Source organism: Petromyzon marinus, chromosome 80 (assembly GCF_048934315.1).
Source record: "Petromyzon marinus isolate PM22_M1 ecotype Great Lakes invasive population chromosome 80, UKy_Petmar_22M1.pri1.0, whole genome shotgun sequence".
Classification (NCBI taxonomy): domain Eukaryota; kingdom Metazoa; phylum Chordata; class Hyperoartia; order Petromyzontiformes; family Petromyzontidae; genus Petromyzon; species Petromyzon marinus.
This window is the reverse complement of record NC_133746.1, coordinates 7332827-7355599: the sequence shown is the minus strand read 5'-3', so window position 1 is coordinate 7355599 and position 22773 is coordinate 7332827. Positions and strand designations below refer to the sequence as shown.

Below are 22773 nucleotides of genomic sequence, written 5' to 3'. Positions count from 1 at the left end.
CCGTGCTGGTGAGAGGGGCCTGCTGTTGAGGGGCCTACTGTTCAGCACACCCGTGTTGGTGAGAGAGGCCTGCTGTTCAGCACACCCGTGTTGAGGGGCCTACTGTTCAGCACACCCGTGCTGGTGAGAGGGGCCTGCTGTTCAACAGACCCGTGCTGGTGAGAGGGGCCTACTGTTCAGCACACCCGTGCTGGTGAGAGGGGCCTGCTGTTCAACACACCCGTGCTGGTGAGAGGGGCCTGCTGTTCAACACACCCGTGCTGGTGAGAGGGGCCTGCTGTTCAACACACCCGTGCTGGTGAGAGGGGCCTGCTGTTCAACACACCCGTGCTGGTGAGAGGGGCCTGCTGTTCAACACACCCGTGCTGGTGAGAGGGGCCTGCTGTTCATCACACCCGTGCTGGTGAGAGAGGCCTACTATTCATCACACCCGTGCTGGTGTGAGGGGCCTGCTGTTCATCACCCCCGTGTTGGTGAGAGGGGCCTGCTGTTCACTTCCATGCTGGTGAGAGAGGCCTACTGTTCATCACACCCGTGTTGGTGAGAGGGGCCTGCTGTTCACCACTCCCATGCTGGTGAGAGGGGCCTACTGTTCAACACACCAGTGCTGGTGAGAGAGTCCTGCTGTTCATCACACCAGTGCTGGTGAGAGAGGCCTGCTGTTCAGCACACCCGTGCTGGTGCGAAGATGGCGCTGATGATGGTAGCCTCAGCCGGTCGGTGCGCCCTGTTTTGTCTTGTTTTGTCTGTCAATTCAGTGTTTTGCCAAGATTTTCGGAGTTCTCTAACAAGAGACGAACTTTTAAATATCAGGGAAACAACTCCTGTGGATTTAATTCCTACTTTTCTGCTTCCAGCGGCAGAATTAGTAGGCATTCTAGTCAATGCCGCGCTAGGCTTTGCTCAAGCAACGAAACGCCGCCCAAGGGGTAAACGGTCGGGGGCTCTAGTACGGCTACGCAGACGCGGGATCCGAACAGTGCTTCCGAGCTTTTTCCTCTCCAACGTACGTTCACTGTACAACAAAATGGATGAACTTCAGCTACTGATGGTAAAAAACAAAGACTTTCTTTCAGCTTCTGCATTGTGCTTCACGGAAACATGGCTGTGTGATTCGATTCCGGACACTTCGCTACAACTAGCAGGATTCCATCTTGTAAGATTGGATCGTGACATAGCACTCTCCGGCAAGACGAAAGGCGGTGGTATTTGTTTTTACATTAACAGTGGCTGGTGTGTAGATGTCACAGTGATTCTGCAACATTGTTCTCCACTCCTTGAATCAATTTTTATAACCTGTAAACCGTTTTACTCGCCTCGCGAGTTCGCGTCGCTCATTTTGGTCGGAGTTTATTTGCCGCCTTGTCCTCAGGTTAAAGAGGCCCAACGCATGCTCGCCGATCAGATTCTGAGTGTGGAGCGAGCAAATCCAGATTCGTTGGTTATCGTACTTGGCGACTTTAACAAAGGTAATCTCAGCCACGAACTCCCCAAATACATACAATTCATTAAATGCCCAACCAGAGAAGGGAACACTCTGGATCACTGTTACACTACAGTCAGTAGAGCCTACCACGCCGTCCCCCGAGCAGCACTAGGACACTCTGACCATGCCATGGTCCACCTGATTCCTGCATACAGGCAGAAACTAAAACTCTGTAAACCTGCTGTGAGGACATCTAAACAGTGGACCAGTGAGGCTGTGGAAGATTTGCGGGCATGCTTAGACTGTACTGACTGGGATATGTTCACGACTGCTACCAATAGTCTGGATGAACTCACAGAGGCTGTGACGTCCTACATCAGCTTCTGTGAGGACTGCTGTATCCCAACACGTACCAGGGTGAACTTTAACAACAATAAGCCCTGGTTCTCAGCAAAGCTCAGAAGGTTGAGGTTGGAGAAGGAGGAAGCGTTTAGGAGTGGAGATAGAGACAGATTCAAGGAGTCGAAGAACAGGTTTAGCAAAGCGGTGAGAGAGGCTAAACGACTGTACTCAGAGAGACTAAAACACCAGTTCTCTACAAACGACGCTGCTTCTGTCTGGAGAGGGCTCAGGCAGATCACCAACTACAAACCCAGAGCCCCCCACACTACTAACGACTCGCGCCTAGCCAACGACCTGAACGAGTTCTACTGTAGATTTGAAAGACAATTGGACTGTCCTGAACCACCCCTTCCAACCCAAGAGGCCCCATCCCCCACCAATACTACAGAGACGACTATCTCCTTTCAGGAGGGAGAAGTTAATAGACTTTTCAAGAGGCAGAATCCACGCAAAGCAGCCGGGCCGGACTCTGTCTCTCCAGCCACCCTCAGGCACTGCGCTGACCAGCTGTCTCCGGTGTTCACCAACATCTTTAACACCTCCCTGGAGACATGCCATGTACCAGCCTGTCTCAAGTCCTCCACCATCATCCCTGTGCCCAAAAAGCTAAGGCCAACAGGACTAAATGATTACAGACCGGTCGCCCTTACATCTGTGGTAATGAAGTCTTTTGAGCGCCTGGTCCTGGCACACCTCAAAGCCATCACAGACCCTCTCCTGGACCCCCTTCAGTTTGCCTACAGAGCCAACAGGTCTGTGGACGATGCAGTTAACATGGCCCTCCACTTCACCCTACAGCATCTGGACGCCCCAGCATCCTACGCCAGGATCCTGTTTGTGGACTTCAGCTCTGCCTTCAACACCATCATCCCTGCCCTGCTTCAGGACAAGCTCTTCCAGCTGAACGTGCCATACACCACCTGTAAATGGATCACAGACTTCCTGTCTGACAGGAAGCAGTGCGTTAAGCTGGGAACACAAGTCTCTGGCTCCAGGTCCATCAGCACCGGAACTCCTCAGGGCTGCGTCCTTTCCCCTCTGCTCTTCTCCCTGTATACCAACAGCTGCACCTCCAATCATCTGTCCGTCAAACTATTGAAGTTTGCGGATGACACCACCCTCATTGGGCTGATCTCTGGTGGGGATGAGTCTGACTATAGGTGGGAAGCTGACAATCTGGTGACCTGGTGTAGCCAGAACAACTTAGAGCTAAATGCTCTAAAGACAGTTGAGATGGTTGTGGACTTCAGGAAGAATACAGCACCACTCACCCCCATCACCCTGTTAGACTCCCCAGTAAAAATTGTAGAGTCCTTCCGCTTCCTGGGCACTATTCTCTCCCGGGACCTCAAGTGGGAATTGAACATCAGCTCCCTCACCAAGAAAGCTCAACAGAGGATGTACTTTCTACGGCAGCTGAAGAAATTCAACCTGCCAAAGACAATGATGGTGCAATTCTATACAGCGATCATTGAATCCATCCTCACCTCCTCCATAACCGTCTGGTACGCTGCTGCCACTGCCAAGGACAAGAGCAGACTGCAGCGTATCATCCACACTGCTGAGAAGGTAATTGCCTGCAATCTACCGACCCTCGAGGACCTGCACACGACAAGGTCTATGAGGCGAGCGAGGAAGATTATGGCCGATTTCTCCCACCCTGGACACTCTCTGTTTCAGCTACTCCCCTCCGGCAGAAGGCTTCGGTCCATCAGGACCAAAACCTCACGCCATAAAAACAGTTTCTTCCCATCTGCTGCTGGCCTGTTAAACAAGGCCAAGGGCTAACACTGTTTTCAACATTTGATCTACATAACGACACGTTGCTGATATTAACTATGTTTCCCTATTTGTATTTTTAAATTATATCTTAAAGCTATTTTATATTCGATATTTATTTAATTTTATATACTTCAGCCCCTTAGTGTTAGACTTTTAACCCTTATTATAGTAAGACTTGTTTAAAACTTATTTAAGATTTTAGATTCCTATATGTTGAATGTATGCACCATCCTGCCAAAGTAAATTCCGTGTCGGTGTGAACTTACATGGCGAATAAAACCCTTTCTGATTCTGATTCTGATTTCTGAACCGAGGCACTACTATATTAGAGTATTTAGCTGCTATGCATTTCCACATGACGATAAGCCACTTAGTTCAGCTAACATTTGTGGCCAGGTCGCTTCTGAAAAAATCCACGTGGCCACGGGGAGAGAGAACACACAAACTCGACATATGGAGCAGGCATCATCAGGTTCGAGATCGAACCCACGACCTCCTGTATACCAGGCGAAAGTAGTTAACATCTCCTCGCCAATTAATGTGGCAGATTGGGTGTAAAATGGCGAGCTTTCTGGTTACGAGGCAGGGCACAACTGTAGCTTCTCGAGGTCAGATTTTCAGCAGAACATATTTGAGAGTTGATACATACACTGCTCGAACCATTGAATTGTTTGAATTCTCATTGGGTTGTGTTCTCACAGCTGTGCGCAAACTGTCACGACTCCACACAATGAGACACTCCGCTCAGGTGAAATAAATGTTTTAACCGTCCGAAATCTGTCCACCCTAGCATGCTCGTCATGTTATCTTATCTTAAAGGAATTTATATAGCACCTTATGCAAGGCGCTTTAAACAGAATTAACAACGGTACAGTGAGGGAAAAAAGTATTTGATCCCCTGCTGATTTTGTACGTTTGCCGACTGACAAAGAAATTATCAGTCTATAATTTTAATGGTAGGTTTATTTGAACAGTGAGAGACAGAATAACAGCAAAAAAATCCAGAAAAACGCATGTCAAAAATGTTATACATTGATTTGCATTTTAATGAGGGAAATAAGTATTTGACCCCCTCTCAATCAGAAATATTTCTGGCTCCCAGGTGTCTTTTATACAGGTAACGAGCTGAGATTAGGTCCACACTCTTAAAGGAAGTGCTCCTAATCTCAGGTTGTTACCTGTATAAAAGACACCTGTCCACAGAAGCAATCAATCAATCAGATTCCAAACTATCCACCATGGCCAAGACCAAAGATCTCTCCAAGGATGTCAGGGACAAGATTGTAGACCTACACAAGGTTGGAATGGGCTACAAGACCATTGCCAAGCAGCTTGGTGAGAAGGTGACAACAGTTGGTGCGATTATTCGCAAATGGAAGAAACACAAAAGAACTGTCAATCTCCCTCGGCCTGGGGCTCCATGCAAGATCTCACCTCGTGGAGTTGCAATGATCATGAGAACGGTGAGGAATCAGCCCAGAACTACACGGGAGGATCTTGTCAATGATCTCAAGGCAGCTGGGACCATAGCCACCAAGAAAACAATTGGTAACACTACACCGTGAAGGACTGAAATCCTGCAGCACCCTCAAGGTCCCCCTGCTCAAGAAAGCACATATACATGCCCGTCTGAAGTTTTCCAATGAACATCTGAATGATTCAGAGGACAACTGGGTGAAAGTGTTTTTGTCAGATCAGACCAAAATGGAGCTCTTTGGCATCAACTCAACTCGCCGTGTTTGGAGGAGGAGGATGAATACTGCCTATGACCCCAAGAACACCATCCCCACCGTCAAACATGGAGGTGGAAGCATTATGCTTTGGGGGTGTTTTTCTGCTAAGGGGACAGGACAACTTCACCGCATCAAAGGGACGATGGACGGGGCCATGTACCGTCAAATCTTGGGTGAGAACCTCCTTCCCTCAGCTAAGGCATTGAAAATGGGTCGTGGATGGGTTTTCCAGCATGACAATGACCCAAAACACACGGCCAAGGCAACAAAGGAGTGGCTCAAGAAGAAGCACATTAAGGTCCTGGAGTGGCCTAGCCAGTCTCCAGACCTTAATCCCATAGAATATTTGTGGAGGGGGCTGAAGGTTCGAGTTGCCAAACGTCAGCCTCGAAACCTTAATGACTTGGAGAAGATCTGCAAAGAGGAGTGGGACAAAATCCCTCCTGAGATGTGTGCAAACCTGGTGGCCAACTACAAGAAACGTCTGACCTCTGTGATTGCCAACAAGGGTTTTGCCACCAAGTACTAAGTCATGTTTTGCAGAGGGGTCAAATACTTATTTCCTTCATTAAAATGCAAATCGATTTATAACATTTTTGACATGCGTTTTTCTGGATTTTGTTGTTATTCTGTCTCTCACTGTTCAAATAAACCTACCATTAAAATTATAGACTGATAATTTCTTTGTCAGTGGGCAAACGTAAAAAATCAGCAGGGGATCAATACTTTTTTCCCTCACTGTACACACGGATGCGATGGTGGAGATGAGGTGAATGATATGGATGCGAGGAAGCAATGGGGGCAAATCTGTGATGCGTGGATTCGGTGAAAGCGAAATTGATGGCAGTAAATGATGATGAATGGTTTTAATGAATGAGGGTTAATGAGTGAAAGCAGTATAATGAGAATATGCAGAAGGAAAAGTAATTGTGGCGTTTATGAGGGGGAGATTGAGGGGGTCATTGGATGAGCCAAGGTAAATAAGTGAGTTTTGAGTGCGGAGCGGAAACGAAGTGGAGCGAAGGTGACTTTAATGTGGAGGAGGAAGTTTGTTCCAGTGAAGGGGGGCGAAAAGAGAGTGAGCGAAAGCATGGATTGAGTGCAAGGAGACAGAGCAACAGAGCGAGCATAAAATGCCTCCTCAAGTCACCTTCCGGAATCCGTTTGGTGGATGGAGGTGGCTAGGTAGTGACTGAGCGGCACACAGATTGTAAGACCACGTATGTATGTACGCACGTTGAACTTTGCTCACGCAGTATATAGCCAACCGTGCTAATCGGATGATGGGTGAGTGTGCGGGTGAGTGACTATGTAAGTGGGTGAGTGACCATGTGAGTCTATGTATGTACATATGTTGAACTTCGTTCGCACCGTACGTAGCCAACCGCACTAATCATAGGATGGATGAGTATGTGGGTGAGTGACTATGTATGTGAGTGGGTGATTGACTATGTGAGTTGGTGAGTGACTATGTGAGTCTATGTATGGACGGGCCTTGAACTTCATTTGTGCCGACATAGCCAACCGTGCGCCAATTGGAGGCGCACATCCCACATACCTGGGATGCGCACGTTCCGGATCAGGCTGTGGATCTTCAGCTCGTCCAGAACCGAGAGCCGCAGGTCTCCCAGCGGGTTCTTGTTCTGGAAGGTGGCGCTGTAATTTTTGAACTCTCCCAAGAGGCTGCTGGTCATCCACCAGCGCGCCACCTTGGTCTCGAACGGCTGTAGGTCCCCGAATAGCACCTGCATGGAGTTGGACATGGGCTCCGAGCCCAGGGTTGCGCCGATGATTTGGAACTTGACCAGGAGGCCCTTCTTGTTGGAAACAATCTCCGGCTGTCCCGAGGTGATCTCCATATTCCTGGCCACACCGTAGCCCTTGTTACGGATCGCCACGCCCAATGTGAATGGCACCGATGGTTCCACCGCATCAGTAAATGGGTCATCTGAATTCACAAATCTGCAAAGAGACAACGTGCAATAAAAAAAAATGAAATGGCAAAATAGGAAAAGAGGAAAATATCGTCAGTCGTGATCTGTCTGCCGCTGGGCTGGATGAAAGAGTCTCCAAGCCACCACCGACTCGATCCTGCGATGTAACAATCCACCAGCGCTCCATCCCCTAGCCCAGTGGTTCTCAACTGGGGGTATGTGGTGGACCCCTCGGGGTACGTGGCAATATCCCAGGTTTTAACGTGATGAGGTGATTTATAAATGCGTGAAATTACATCGTCTTTGGTAAATAATCACGTTGTATGAATCTGCCAATATAATTTAACTACGATAACATTTAAATCCATACAGTAACCTAGAACGATTTAAAAGATCTTTCTAAACGCAACGATCGTAATCAATGCGGGTTTCCAAGAGTAACCGATGAGCACGAGCAATTGATGTCGCACGTGCCAAGCGTCCGTTGAATATTTTTTTTGTATTCGCTCGCAGTTACTAGCTGGTTAGGATACCTTACAAAATGGACAATTGGTTGAATCGTGGACTAACCCTTGTGGCTGAAATATTTTTCCGAATGTCAAGAATTGTGAAATCTTTATAAAGTCATGCAGATGAAGAGGTCGTCTGGTAGCGTTGAGCCGGCACTGCAGAGATCCCGGTTTCAAATTCAGGTTTCAGTCACCTGAGTAACCTTTTCTCGTTCCGACAATGTACGTGTATGCATACGTCAGTTTTACCTTCCAATTCCGTTCTGATGACGTAATGCATTTACATAATCAGTTTTTCCTTCCAATTCCGTTCCGCATGTACGTCAGCTTTTCTTTCCAATTCCGTTCCGATGAGGTAACGCGTGTACATCATCAGTTTATCCTTCCGCTTTCGTTCCGATTATGTAATGCGTGTATGTCAACAGTTTTTCCTTCCAATTCCGTTTTGATGACGTAACGCTTGGATGTGATCAGTTTTTCCTTCCAAATCTATTCCGATAACGTAGCTCGTGTACGTCATCAGTTTTTCCTGCCGATTCCATTCTGATGATGTAATGCATGTGCGTCATCAGTTTTTCCTTCCGATTTCGTTCCGATGATGTAACATGTGTGCGTCATCAGTTTTTCCTTCTGATCCCATTTCCATCACGAACGTGTATGTTATCAGTTTTTTTCCTTACGATTCCGTTATGATGGCGAACATGTACGTCGTAATTTTATCCATTATTGGTTGGCTTATTCAAAGTAGTTTTTTTTTGTTCGTGTTAAACGACGTATTTAAAAAAAAACACAGTGGCGCTACTACTACTACGCCTCTCGATAAATAACATTAACGCTGAGAACCGTTGGCGCGTTTTGAGATTCAGCGGTGAATGGGACACCCACCTCACCCACCCTGGCAACTCTCAAGTGTGGTGAGTGGACGGTGACCAATGATTGCAACACACACAATTAAAAGGTCATGTTGGTTTAAGGGAAGCTAACGGCATTTTTTTTTATAAAACATCCAACTGGCATGTAAATATCAATTTGACCGTCAAAGACAGAAATATCGACAGCGTATGGCAGATTGAGCTGGAAAGTGGTGGCCTCTGCTACCGAAACCAGAGGAAACTTAAAGGGATTTCAGAGGTAGCTCTGTGATATCCGACTTCTTAAAGGGCCGTTCTCTAACACATGAAGGGTTGCAATTGTCCGGATAGTAACAATTTGGATGGAATTGTGGTAAGAAAAACATGTAAGCAAGATGGGCACCTCTCCAAGAAGTAATGTATGGTGAGTCTTGGATCAGGAGCAATGGTGATCGTCTCAGGGTACAGGGGGATCTCTTAAAGGGCCGTTCTCTAACACATGAAGGGTTGCAATTGTCCGGATAGTAACAATTTGGATGGAATTGTGGTAAGAAAAACATGTAAGCAAGATGGGCACCTCTCCAAGAAGTAATGTATGGTGAGTCTTGGATCAGGAGCAATGGTGATCGTCTCAGGGTACAGGGGGATCTCTACCAAGGATCCACCTGTAACAGATCATACACGCACAAATAAAGACAAAAATCCCCCGTGTAGCCTTAACAGACTGTTGGGGCAAGTGCTGTTCGTATCGAGTAGCAGCGTCTATGAATGTCGGCACCGTGGCAGATGAAGGGGTGGGTGGCCAGTTCCACGCCCGGCCACATTTGTCTCCCAAGTAGCGATGTTTACCACTACACACCACTTCATCAGGTACTCATTTCAGGCCGAGTTCAACTAGGGGAAGTCCAGGACCGGTTTAAACAATCGTCACTGGTGTTGGTGGACATTAGCAGGAATCGAACTCACGCAACGCACTAACAGCTACACTCCCGCTCCATACACACACGCGCATAGACACACACAGGCACACAATCAGTGCAGCCAACGTTATTGCAATTAGGCTTAAATAAAGGTTTTTTTGGGGTTAGAGCGCGTAAATAATAATGTACCGTTCTAACCAGCCACCACTCGACACAGCCAATTAGAAAGGGTTTGTCCCGTAAACAGAACGTGCCAATTAGTTACTAGTTCAGCACTAACCAGTTGTGTGTTGGCAGAGTAAAACCAATAACTACAATATTTACAATTATAGTGTAGTATATAGTGTAGTGAATAATGTAGTATACTAGTTCACTCACCGGTTGTGTATTGGAGAGTAAAACCCGCTAAAACGTTTACAATTATAGTGTAGTGTATAAAGTAGTGTATAGTGTAGTATACTAGTTCAGCACTCACCGGTTGTGTGTAGGGAGTAAAACCCACAACTACAACGTGTACAATTCGGAGTAGCTGGTGACGTTTCGCCGGTGATTACAATAACAACCAGCCTCTTCAGGTGATTAGCAGGAATTGTGAAGAAAGCCTCCTGTTTCGCAAAGCGCCCTTACTGCATGTTAAACTGCAATTTGGCCTTGCAAAGGAAGCGTTTCATCTCCAGATAAAAACAATGTGGCCCAATTAGTGGGCAATCTTGACTCAGAAAATGCTTGCTGCATCACCATCGCATGCAGCTTATGCTGAGCTGATGTTCCAATGCCCTCCACCCAGAGCCCCACTTTGCAGCCCTTCTGCACAAACTTCTTCAACCATTCCCTGCAGTTAAATTACCATCGGGTGCTCTTCATAACTAATTGCAACATCTGCGGTGGCTGATACTTGCTCTATTTTGTCTGCATACGGTCGATCATTGATTATATCCGGCGGCTTTGTGGGGGCAGGGAAGGGGGGCGCCGGATTAAAAAAAAAACGCTGGATAATCACTAAATCATCATTATTTAAAATAGCTTATTTTTGCACATTCTTGCATGGCATTATGTTTTTAGGTGTTGTGTATGTTTTTTTGAGTGTTTTAAATATGCTTCCTATGTAAAATTGGCATAAATAAATATACAAAGACCAAAAAAATATCCTACTGTAAAAAGTTACTATTTACTGGACTGTACTTACCACTCTAATCTCGAAGACTCTGCATCACGTGGTGATGTACGCAGTACCACTACGCTCTTGTTTCAACAACATGATGCGTTTGACGATCGCCTGACTGGGTCACAAGCCTTTGGAGCATTTTTTTGTCCATTTTGCCAGATCGGTCCGGGACCGCTGAATAATGTTGGAAGCAGCTGGATAATTGCGCAGTGCCAGATAATCGATAATCAACTATATAACCTTTTATTTTCACCAATAATTTTTTTGTAAAGCTTTGAATAATTGTGGGAAAAAGTGCTTATAGATGTTTTAAATCTGGGAAATCTGGGACAGTAGAAACCCCCTTTTAACAACGGTAATTGGTTCCACGAAACCAGTCATTAAGTGATTTGGTCATTAAGCGAGTAAAGAAAAGACACGCTAAAGGCTTAATTTGTTCCGATAGCATCGAAAGTTACATGTACTTTATAATATTTAAACAATGGATATTAACACATAAAGATACTAACAACATTATAAACACAATATTAAAATAAACATGGTTAATCCATGCATTTAGTCATATTTACTGTACCCACAATGGCCCGTCGTTAAGAGGGAAATGGTCTGGAAGTGAACATATTGGGCTCTATGTAGGCATTCCACTACACTATACACTATATATTGGGCTCTATGGAGGTCCGTCCTTAAGTGATTAGTCGTTAACAGGGGTGGTCGTTAAGATGGGTTCTACTCTAATTTTCCCCAGTGGCTGCTACTGGGTAACATTTTAAGCAAGGTTTCTCTACCCCAGTCGTTCTTCACTAATTTTCAGAGTAGGGGGGTGTTGCCACTTTCACCGATAAGAAGACATAATGAGTGTGTGAGCAGGGCTGCCACACATTTGAAACCATTGGGTTGGGTTTGACAGCAGAACGATAATGATTGGGAGTGTTGTCACTCTTTGTGAACTGTGTGGTGGGGAGGGGGGCGCATGTCAGGGACCCGCACCAGTGGCCTCCGGGTGGCCTTGCAACAAATAACACTGAAGAACACCGCTATAATGAATAAGAAAGCAATGAGGAGCACAATGGAGAGCACAATGAAGATGAACACAAGAAGAACGCAATGAAGATGAACACTGATACAATAAAGAAGAACACAATGGAGCACACAATGAAGCACACAATGAAGAAGAGCACCGCTCTACCCTATCGCAGGTACGTTACCCAGCATGTAGGAGAAGAGGCCAGACACGTCGTACTGGGTGTCGCGCGTGGGCGCGGCCTCGCTGTAGGCGACCATGAGCCACTCGGCACTCCCTGAAGCCGCCGGCTCTAGCCGGCCGTCTCCACTCACGCCGCTCAGACCTCCTGACACCGCAGGGTTGCCTGCAAGTGAGAGACAGACAGCAGTTACGTTGCGTTGCGCTTCCAAGGCTCTGAAGAGATAGCTTCCAGTCTGGTGGGCCGCGCGTTCATTCCCACGTGCATCTACCCCAAATGCTCGTGCACGGTACAGGGAAAGCAGTGCGTGCGTTGGCACGTCGACGAATTATCGACAGGATCGGGAGAGCGGCCTTCATGTTCGAACGTACAGAGTTCAGATTCGAGGGGCAATCGCCGTCGCGTACCGATGGAGAAGAGGTGGTTGGACTCGGACTTGTTGTCGTGCCGCTTGATGGTGATCTTCACCTCGATGCTTTCGAGAGGGGAAGCCTCCTGGTTGGTGATTTCCAGCGTCGCCTTCACGGCCTCTCTGGTCAGGGTCAGCTTCTGATCGATTCTGATGCGCACCACGGCGCACACTCCCTTCTGCAGAACGACGACCAAAGACACAGAATGGGGCATCGGTCGCCCCCAGCGTCACGTCAGATAGCAATTATGAACGCTTTCCAACCGAGGACGCAGAGTGCGTTCACACCATCAGCTCTGCCAGTGTGTAGAATGGGGCTAGATAAGTCTCAACCATCTAGAGCAGCAATTCTTAACTGGGGGTACATGGCGGATCCCTGAGGGTAATGTGGCAATGTCCCAGGAGGTAACCTGATGAGGTTTTTTTTATAAATATGTTAAATTATATCATACATGAGAGTCACTGGTGAATAATCACGCATGAATCTGCCAAAATAAAATAACTACAATAACTTTATAATTAGTATGGTAACCTAGAACGATAAAAAACACCTTTATAAACTCACCAATCGTAAACAATGCGGGTTTCCAAGAGTAACCTTCGAGCATGAACAAATGACGTCGCGCGTGCCAAGCAACCATTGAATTTAGATTTTTATCCGCTTGCAGTTACTACTAGCTAGTTAGGATATAACCTCCCAAAATGGGACAATTGGTTAAAATATCGATGTTCGTTATTCGTGACATTTATGTCTTAGAACCACGTTGGGTCAGGCAAGGGTGAGGTAATAAAAGGTTGAGAACCACTGGTATAGAGCCCTGAGGCCGGGGGTGGAAATTCCACGTTCCTATGGCAGGTGAAAGTCTTTCCATAGGAGAGCCACCTGATGATTTCCCAAAAAAAGTGGTACTTTTTTTATCAACCCCGCAATGCTTGATGGGGCTGAGTCAACCCACCCCCATCAGAAATTTTACTTGGAACCTTCCAACCGCGAGCCGTCCGGGCTCCGGTTCTTACCCCCCCTGGTACGGAGTGGAAGGGGTACACCTTAAACCTTGTGATTGCATCTCGGGGTTAGCCGAGCGTGTTAACCGGTAATTCATTAACCCGTAACTCATTAACCTCATTCACCCAACAACGTTACCTTCTCCTCGGGCTTCTCCTCCAAGGCATTGTAGGCGACTTGGAACATCTCCGCTAAGGAAGAGTACCCTGCCTGTACGGCAAAGGAAAATGTAAGCACAATCATCATTACCCCCCAACAATCCATGCAACACCTCTCACATTAACTGTCCACGTTAAGGATTGATCGTAAGTCATACATATTTTTGTTTGGCCACATCGCAATCTGGACAAATTTCCGTCCTTGTGACCCCCTGCACCACCTGATGCAGCCAAACAAAATAAAATTGCCACACGTATGACGTGGGGTTCATGCAGACTTGATGCCTTGCAAAAAGGTATCTATTTGGTATTTGAAAATCGTATAACACCTATATTTCATTTCCACAAAGGGTATTAAAACTTATTGTTTTAAATAATTTTTGATAATGGCAAAAAAAAGTATCTCATAGATAAGTAATCAAGTCTGCATTAACCACACGTACTTGTGGTGAAGATGCAAACAATCACACTGATAATATACTTGCACTCTTAAATTAATTGCCTACACCAGAGACAGCCTTCTTTAGGGCCTAGTCTCATCAATGTCAGACCATAGAATGCCAAAAGGCGAACAGCACAAAGGCAATGCACGATCAGCACATTTATAGCTCGGTGAGTAGCTATAAAAAAATTGGACCTTTTGCCAGTAGTATGAATAATGTATAGGTTTTAACCTTTCTGGCAAGGTAACAGGTGCTATGATGTTTGTTTGCATGTTCATCACAAGTACTGTGTGTGGTGATTGAAGACTCGATGCCTGGCAAAAGGCATCTATTTGGTGTTTGAACATCTTCACACCTCCTGTTTTAATGCTAGAAAGGGTAAAACCTATTCTTATTCTGCATGAAAAATAAATTGTCAATTTTTTTTACGAGCCTTTCATGTGCCAACTACGATTATGCGTTCAGCTTAAAAGTCGAAAAAAACTATTTTAACAAATTAACAAATGAGAGAATGACGTTGCATTTGAGACAAAGGTCAAGGGTGCACCACGGTGCCGAGGAGATATTAACTCCGTTACCCGGTATGCAGGTCGTGGGTTCGATCACGACCCTGACTATGCCTGCTGTATATTTGAAGTTTGCATGTTCTCCCCGCGGTCACGTGGTTTTTTCTCCGGGTTCCCCGGTTTTCCCCCTCCACATTTAGAAACAAGCATTTAGAGTACTCTTTGGTTCTTTCAGTAAAGTCACGTAGTTATAAAATAAAACAAATTAAATCAGGTGGGACAACCACAGCAAGAAACAATTTCTCAAATGGGCAAAAGGGCTGCCGTGACAAGAGGCTATATAGGCAAGAGAGGGGGGAAGAGCAAGGGAGGAGACATAGAGAGGGGGGTGTGGTGTGGGGTAGGGGGAGTGGAGCGCTGCTAGAGGGATTAGAAGACTAGCAAGGCCGCGACTATGAATGTCCACGTGATGATAAGCTACTTCGTTGGAAGATCATCTGTGATAGCCGGGTTGCTTGTCAAAAAAGAGCTACATAAGAGCTTAGTTGGCCTTATCTGTCTTCTTTGGTTCTTTTGGTAAAGTCAGCGCTGTCCTCCAGCCAGTCTCGTCCCTTCACCTGATGAAGGCCGCTTGTGTTGTGGCCGAAACGTCGTGAGAATATTATTGTGTTATTTTATTTTATCAATTTATTATTTTATTCTCATTCTACGCGACTTTACCGAAAGAACCAAAGAAGATGAATCCTTGCAGTCACAAAGCTTTAAATCGAAATTTGGCCTTATCTGGTAAAATACAAAATAGTTTTAATAGTTTGGTATCATAGCCTAGCAGTAACACGTACGTTGCTTACTGCAGAATAAGGAGTATTCTATTTTTTGGGTCTTTTGGTAAAGTCACGTAGATAGATTCAAAGAAAATAACAAAATAACAAAAAACTACGACTTTTCGACCGCTTGTGTTGTGATCGAATGGTCATAGTTTTTTTTAGAACCTATCTACGTGACTTTACCGAAAGACCCAAAGAATATTAATTCCTGCAGTTACGAAAGCTTTAAGTCAAGATTTAAGCAGTATTCTTTGTTGTATTTATGTTGCTGTCCTTCCTCCCACACCTCTGATTAGCGCACGGTTGGCTACGTACGGTGGGTGCGAAACAAGTTCAAAGTATAGTATATACAACATATTACATGCAGAGGTTCACAGTTCGGATCCAATGATGATTGCCGTGGGTGTAAATGGTCCCAACAACGCTCCACACAGTGGATGTTAACGATCCCCTGACGTCACATGCAAGAGTAGGCCATTTGTGTGCCAGGGTCAGGGTAAACATTTGTCAAGTAAATAAAGAAAAACGTAACCACATTATTAAATTGTGGTTCTACGCATCAATAATTGTTTCTTTCCTGGCAGGCTAAAGCCCCATGTCACTCTTGTAAATGGGACTATCCTGGTATCTTTTGGGTTCTCACCTGGTTAGACAAAATAAACTTGGTGCATCTTCAGGACAAGATCAAGAAGTCAGAATCATATCCAAGAAGTTAGAATAACCATGTCTCCCTGGCCCAACTTCTTAACGTGACATCATGGGAACAACAGATCGGATGTACATTAAATATTAACAATGTCAAATTAATTTATTTAAATTATATTGTAATTTATCTGGGCCAATTAGCATTATACGCATTATGCATTACTACTCACTCATTATACTAATCTTTGGCAGGATAAGCGTTATGTTAAATGATACTTAACATAAATACCAGCAATGTTGTAAAGTGTGATAATTATTGAATACACAACCTAGTTCTTAATAATGCATCCAAGTAATTTTTATAACCACCTCTTCTGCCAGCTTGAGGTCCGTGACAACAGCCCGAGTGAGCTCGCTGTATCGTTGGTAGTCGATGAGGTTGGAGTGGTTTGCCGAGTCTGTGATGCCAGCAGCCCACAGCGAGTGGGTGTCATTCCATCGCTGCAGGAACTGCTCCACCATGGCCTGGCTCACATTTCCTTACGGGATTTAAACAAGGACACAAAATATCACATGCATACATACACATACAAAACAAAGACAATTAGCCCACGTATAGCGTTAACATACTGTTGGGGCAAGTGTTGTTAGCGAGCACCTATGAAGGCCGGAATGGCATACGAGAGGGTGGGTGGCCAGCACCATGCCCGACCGCCTTTGTCTCCCCAGTGGCGATTATTACACACCATACCAGGTACTCATTTGAGGCTGAGTCGACCTTGGGGAGGCCCAGGACCGGTTCAGATAATCATCACTGGTGTTGGTGGCCGTGAGCAGGAATCGAACAGGTCGCCGGGTTCGTAGCGCATCGTAGCACTGCGTAGCGCTAACCGTTACTCCAACGCTCCTCAAACACATATGCATTATGAAAATGTCGTTCATTTCGTGAATTAAATCATGATTGAAAATGTCAAGGTATTTTTTATTTTATTTTAGCCAACGATTAATGGGTAAGTCCGGAATCTTCCAAGCTTGATGGCGACGTGCGACGAGGAGCCACAAACTACCAGAGCGGGACTATGCCGAAATGAAGGAGTCCCGAATGAAGACGAAGATCAAAATAACTCAGTCTTGGGCACCACGGTGCCTAGGAGATGTTAAATACCTCGCATGGTATGCAGGAGGTCGTCGGTTCACTCCTGACCCTGATACCTGCTTTATATTTGGAGTTTGCGTGTCTCTCTCCCTGTGGTCACGTGGATTTTTCTCCGGGCCCTCTGATTTTTCCCTCCACATTTAGAATCAACATCACGCGTTATGGTATTTAGCTGCTATACATTTCCACATGATGATAAGCCACTTCGTTGAGATATCATCTGTGATGGCCAGGTCGCTTCTGAAAAAAAGCTGCATATATGCAGTGGGCCTTACACCTAGTCAAATAAAAAAATAATAGTTTGGTATTGTGGCCTAGCAACAAAGTGGCTCATCATGTGGAAATTTGCTAGGTTCATAGGATGCAGCAACTGGACAAGCAGCATGCCACATGCTCATGTATGCTTTTATTGTGCTGTACCCATTTTTGGATGAGTGGCTAGTGGTGTGCTTACTTTGTAAGGCGATGTTTGTTTGTGCCGTATTTTGTGCTTGGTACCATAATTCCTATTAAATGTATTTATAGTGTAGTAGTGTCTAGTTTAGTGTATATTAGTTTGTGTGTGCGTTGAACTTATTTCGCACCGTACGTAGCTAACCATGCTAATCGGAGTTGCGGGGGGAAGGACAAACTAAACACAACAACAAGCAGTTCTAATGAAATGAGTAATCCATGGTAACGTTCCTGTGAATTTACTCATGTCCTATTTACCCATATCAGAATTGCACATTAAAGCACGCGACCTTACCTGGGGTAGGCATAGCTAGAATGTCTGAATGTTCAATGTCCATGATGAGAATTCCTCCAGAGCTGCCGTCATCAATCTTGGGCTTGAAGACGTAGTTAAGCCACTTGGCGTCGTGCACATTCAGCCTGTACGTAAGAGGACGATGGACCCTCGGTTTCACGAAATAATAAGAATTTGTAACACACGCAAATTAAATTGCGTTCGTGTGTGTGTGAAAGTTTAACTTCTTTCACACCGTGTTAATCGGAGGTGCTGTGGAAGGACAATAAACTAAACACAACAACGAGCAATTATAAATAAATTAGTTTTCAATATAGATGATGTAAAAGTGCACAGCTCCAGTGGATTCCTAATACTGGAAGGAAAAGCGTTCCAAACCACCGCAGAAACAGCGCATCTGAAAGCGCCGCGCGATGATGCGGTGACCTATTTTGTTTGGTGGCTCGCCAAATCCGCTTCTGCTGCTGCGAGCATGACCGGAGTTCGCATGTTGGCTGAGTCTCCTTGATGAAACCAGCGAGGTATCGTGGTTCATTTGCGAAACATCCTATATGGGATACTTTCCAATGCAATGTAACTGACGTTTGCATCATATATATATCAGTTTGAAATAAAACTGATATATTTTAAAATATAAAGTGATATCTTTTTTTACATATCAAACTTATATATTTTAATGCTGAGAGCTGTGGAATTTCACCAATTCAAATGCGGACTCGAATTAAATTAAGATTCAATTCACGCGTGGACTTAGGGGCTGTCCATAAATGACGTCACGCGATTATCCGGTAGGTTCGGGGGCGCCGGATTAAAAAAAAATGCTGGATAATCACAAATCATCATTATTTAAAATAGTTTATTTTTGCACATTCTTGCATTATATGTTTTGATGTGTTGTTGTATGTTTTTTTTAGTGTTTAAAATGTGTTTACTCTATGAAATTCGCATAACTAGACAAATAAAATAGTATCCATAATACAAGTGTTTTGGGTTAGATGGCATAAATATATAAATGTGTCAAACCCACCACCGCCTGACACCGCTGTACTTGTAACGAATTGGCATGTTCTGTTTACGTGACAAACCTTACTATTTGGCTGTGTCGGGTGGTGGTGGGTTTATGACACATTTATATATTTATACGCCATCTAACCCAAAAAACGTATAATTATGGGCGATATTGGTCGTGAAAGCCTCCTACATATTAAACAGACAAAAATAAACACGACTTTAAAAAGTTACTGTATTTACTGTACCGTACTTATCACTCGAATCTTGCAGATTCTGCATCATAGAGTGATGTATCGACGTGCGGTATCTTCATTGTTTAAGTAGTATGCAGTGTATAATGTACCATGTCATATTTAGCACTGAAATCAAGCGTAGCTGCTTGCTTTGTCACGCACTTCGTGCTGACTGCCAGACGAGTTACAGCCCTTTGGAGCGGTTTTGCCGGTTTTGCCGGATCGGACTGGGACTGCCAAATAATGTTGGAAGCCGGATAATCGCGTGCTGGATAATTGATGATCCACCGTATTTCTCTTTCATAAGCGACCTGGCTATCATAAATAATAGCGCAACAAAGTGGCTGATATTATCATCATCATCACGTGGAAATGTACACTATAAATGTATGATGTAGATTATAAATGCGGAGGGGAAAAACCCGAGGACCCTGTGAAAAATCTACGCGACCACGGGGAGAGAGAGAGAGAGAGACGCAACTCCAAATATACAGAAGGCGTCAGGGTCGAGATCTAACTCACCACCTCCTGTATACAAGACGAGGTAGTTCACATATCCTAGTCACCGTGGCACACCAAAAGAGGCTGGATTGGAAGAATATACTTAAAATACAAACCCATCCACTGATGTGGAATGCAGATGATTAAATAAACCGAAAAGGCATTCACCATTCTTTATCGCCAAACACTTCGACGGCTAAATCCCACTGTCGTTCCATCGCCCTCAGTGAATCCGCCAGCTGGGCCAAGCTATCCTCTACAGCAGACCCACATGTCATCCTGGCGGAGCCGAGGCATTTATTTGGCGCGTCTCGAAGACACGACCTGCAAAAAAACCACAAACACAACAAACAAAACAAAGTAACGTGATGTGACGTTTAAAAAAAATTGATGACGCGATGTGAAAGCACTTTCTCGGTGCTTTCACATAGGATTAAAATTCAGTGTTTTCAGTTTGACATCCCTGGGACACATTTTTCGTGTTTTGCCAAAGGCATGACGTGTGGCTAATGCAGACTGGATGCCTTGAAATAGGTACGTATATGTGTTGTTTGAGCATCTTAACACACTACTCCTGTATTATGACCTGAAAAGTTAAAGGCTATTATTTATTTATTTGCGATTACGTAGGCAGGCAGGTGATCATGGGCGCTTGTAATTTGTTTTCAGCCGTTTGTCCATCCACTGCCGGATGAAGGCCTGACCGCAACATATTACATCGATCACCTGGGCCTTGTTTGACCAGACTAAACCAACGACGCATCGCGATCGCCGGCACCTTCGTCAGCCCTCCCAGGATGTAGTGAATTCTGCGAACTTTAACCACCCGTATTATTTTGCCAAGCGTTTTCCGATGACGATCACATTTACCATCTACAGTAGTGGTTCTACACTATTTTTCAGAGTTGGATTGGGTGGGGGGGGGGCACTCTTGCCAATAAGAAGACATCATCCGTGTGTGAGAAGGGGCCGCCACACATTTGAAACTATTTGGTTGGGTTTGAGAGGAGCACAATAATGATGATGATTGGGGGTGTTTTAACTTTTTGTGTATTGGTCGGGGGTTGGGGGGGGGGCGAATTTAAACTACAGTCGATTGTCGATTATTTGGTGGTTTCAGAGGGGGAAGGGGGGCACCGGATTTTCAAAAACACCCCTTGATCTCCACATCATCATTATTTAAAATAGCTTATTTTTGCACATTCTTGCATTCCATTATGTTTTTAGGTGTTGTATGTATGTTTTTTGTGTGTTGCAAATTGTTAACTATGTGAAATTTGCAGAATTAAACAAATAAATAGCCAAATCCTGTAAAAAGTTACTGTATTTACTGCACCGTACTTACCACTCCAGATAATCACCAATTATCATTTTTTAAACCAGCAAGTGTTTTCACATTATTGAATGACGTTATGTTTTTAGGTGTTGCGTGCATGTTTGTTCAAACGGTGTTAACACCGGTGTTAACTGATTGGTTCACACCAGAGACAGCTTTCTTTCGAGCCTTGTCTAGTCTCAAACACCGTCTAGTCTCAAAAACCGTTTGAGACTAGGCTCAAAAGAAAGCTGTCTCTGGTGTGGACCAATCAGTTACAAACACAATGCATATATTATCAGAGTATGTTTTTTGTTTGCATTCTGACCACAAGTATTGTGGTTAATGCAGATATGATTCCTTGTAAAAGGTTTCAGTTTGGTGTATTAACATCTTAAGACCTGTTTTGTTGCCAGAAAAAAGGGGAAAACCTATTCTCATAATTTGGTACTGCCAAAGGAGGTCCCATGAAGGAGGAAAGCTGCTGAATGCAGACTGTTTTATAGGGTGTAGTACTCGGGTCATAAACGAAGTGGACGGGGCCAGTGATGTTAATGTGAGAAATTAGCATGTTAATGTAAGATCGCAGAGCCACCACGAAGCAGAGGTCGGCGTCCGTAGGTGGCCACGCTGGCGTGAGAAATTCAACCTGCTAATGTGAAATCGAAGAGCCAAAACCATGGGGAAAAAATCTGGCCACATGGCCGACCAGCTCTGAACCAATTCCTCAACCACATCAATTCCATACACCCAGCCATCAAATTCACCATGGAAGTGGAAAAGGATGGCAAGCTACCTACCATTCTTGGATGTTTAAATAAAAAAGAGACCAGATGGCTCAATGGGACACTGTCTACAGGAAAGCCACCCATACGGATGCCTACCTAAAACCTGACTCCCACCACCATCCATCCCAGAAGAATTCCCTCATCAAAACTCTACACCATAGAGCTCAATGCATTTCCGACCATCATCACCTAGCCAGTTAACTGGAACATGTACAGCAAGCTCTCAAGATGAATGGATATTCAGACTACACAATTCGTAAAGCTATCACCTCAGCTGTTGGGAAAGAACCATATGAGGACTCAATGAAAACCATCACCTTGCCATACATAGCAGGGGTCACCAAAAATATTTCCCAAATCATGAGCAAATACAAGATCCAGGTTCGATTTAACAGTCCATAAAATTCGTGATCTGATCCCATCTGTGAAGGATGTGATCCCTGACATGCAATACCCCAGTGTCTACAAACTAAGCTGTGTCTGTGGCAGTAGTTACATTGGGGAAACTAAGCGACATGTCTCAGACCGTGTTTGTGAATGTAAGGCAGATCTGAAGCATTGTTGGACCAATTCCTCAGCCGTGGTTGATCATTGTTTTAATGCGGTGGGCTCACACGAAATTTATTTTTTTCTAAGACGAAGGTACTTTGCAAACCCACTGGCTATCAACAAAGATTCGTTCATGAAGCCATCCATATATATAGACATAGACACAATTTCAACAGAGAAAATGGGTACAAACTTAGCAATCATTGGAAGGACGTTATCAACCAGTTCAAGTCATAACTGGCTGTGATGTTTCCTTCCTGCCACCTGATTTTAAAAAAAAATCCCCGTGGCTTCGACTCTCCGATTTCACATTAGCAGGTTTAATTTCTCGTGCCAACGTGGCCACCTACGGACGCCGACCTCTGCATTCCAGTGGCTCTGCGATCTTACATTGACATGCTACTCTCTCACATTAATATTAGCCACCTGCGAACTCGTTGCGAACGCCGCTCTCCGATCTTACATTAACATGCTAATTTTATTGTTTTATATATATTTTATTATTTTATTGTTTCCCTTCAACGTGACTTTACCGAAAGAGCTAAGAATAT

At 44.8% G+C, this 22773-nt stretch overlaps 1 protein-coding gene across 1 annotated transcript in view; it reads right to left on the bottom strand.

The window, feature by feature from the left end:
- Positions 1–22773, bottom strand: part of LOC116958620 (uncharacterized) — a 183578-nt gene that overhangs the window by 8457 nt on the left and 152348 nt on the right. Inside the window, exons 48-55 of the mRNA XM_076057213.1 lie at positions 19739–19894; positions 17826–17950; positions 16291–16460; positions 13481–13552; positions 12335–12515; positions 11931–12092; positions 9041–9302; positions 6902–7305 (exon numbers count right to left, since the gene is read on the bottom strand). Of these exons, the coding sequence (XP_075913328.1) occupies positions 9130–9302; positions 11931–12092; positions 12335–12515; positions 13481–13552; positions 16291–16460; positions 17826–17950; positions 19739–19894 (1039 nt within the window). The 3' untranslated portion in view covers positions 6902–7305; positions 9041–9129. The remainder of the gene's footprint in view (positions 1–6901; positions 7306–9040; positions 9303–11930; positions 12093–12334; positions 12516–13480; positions 13553–16290; positions 16461–17825; positions 17951–19738; positions 19895–22773) is intronic.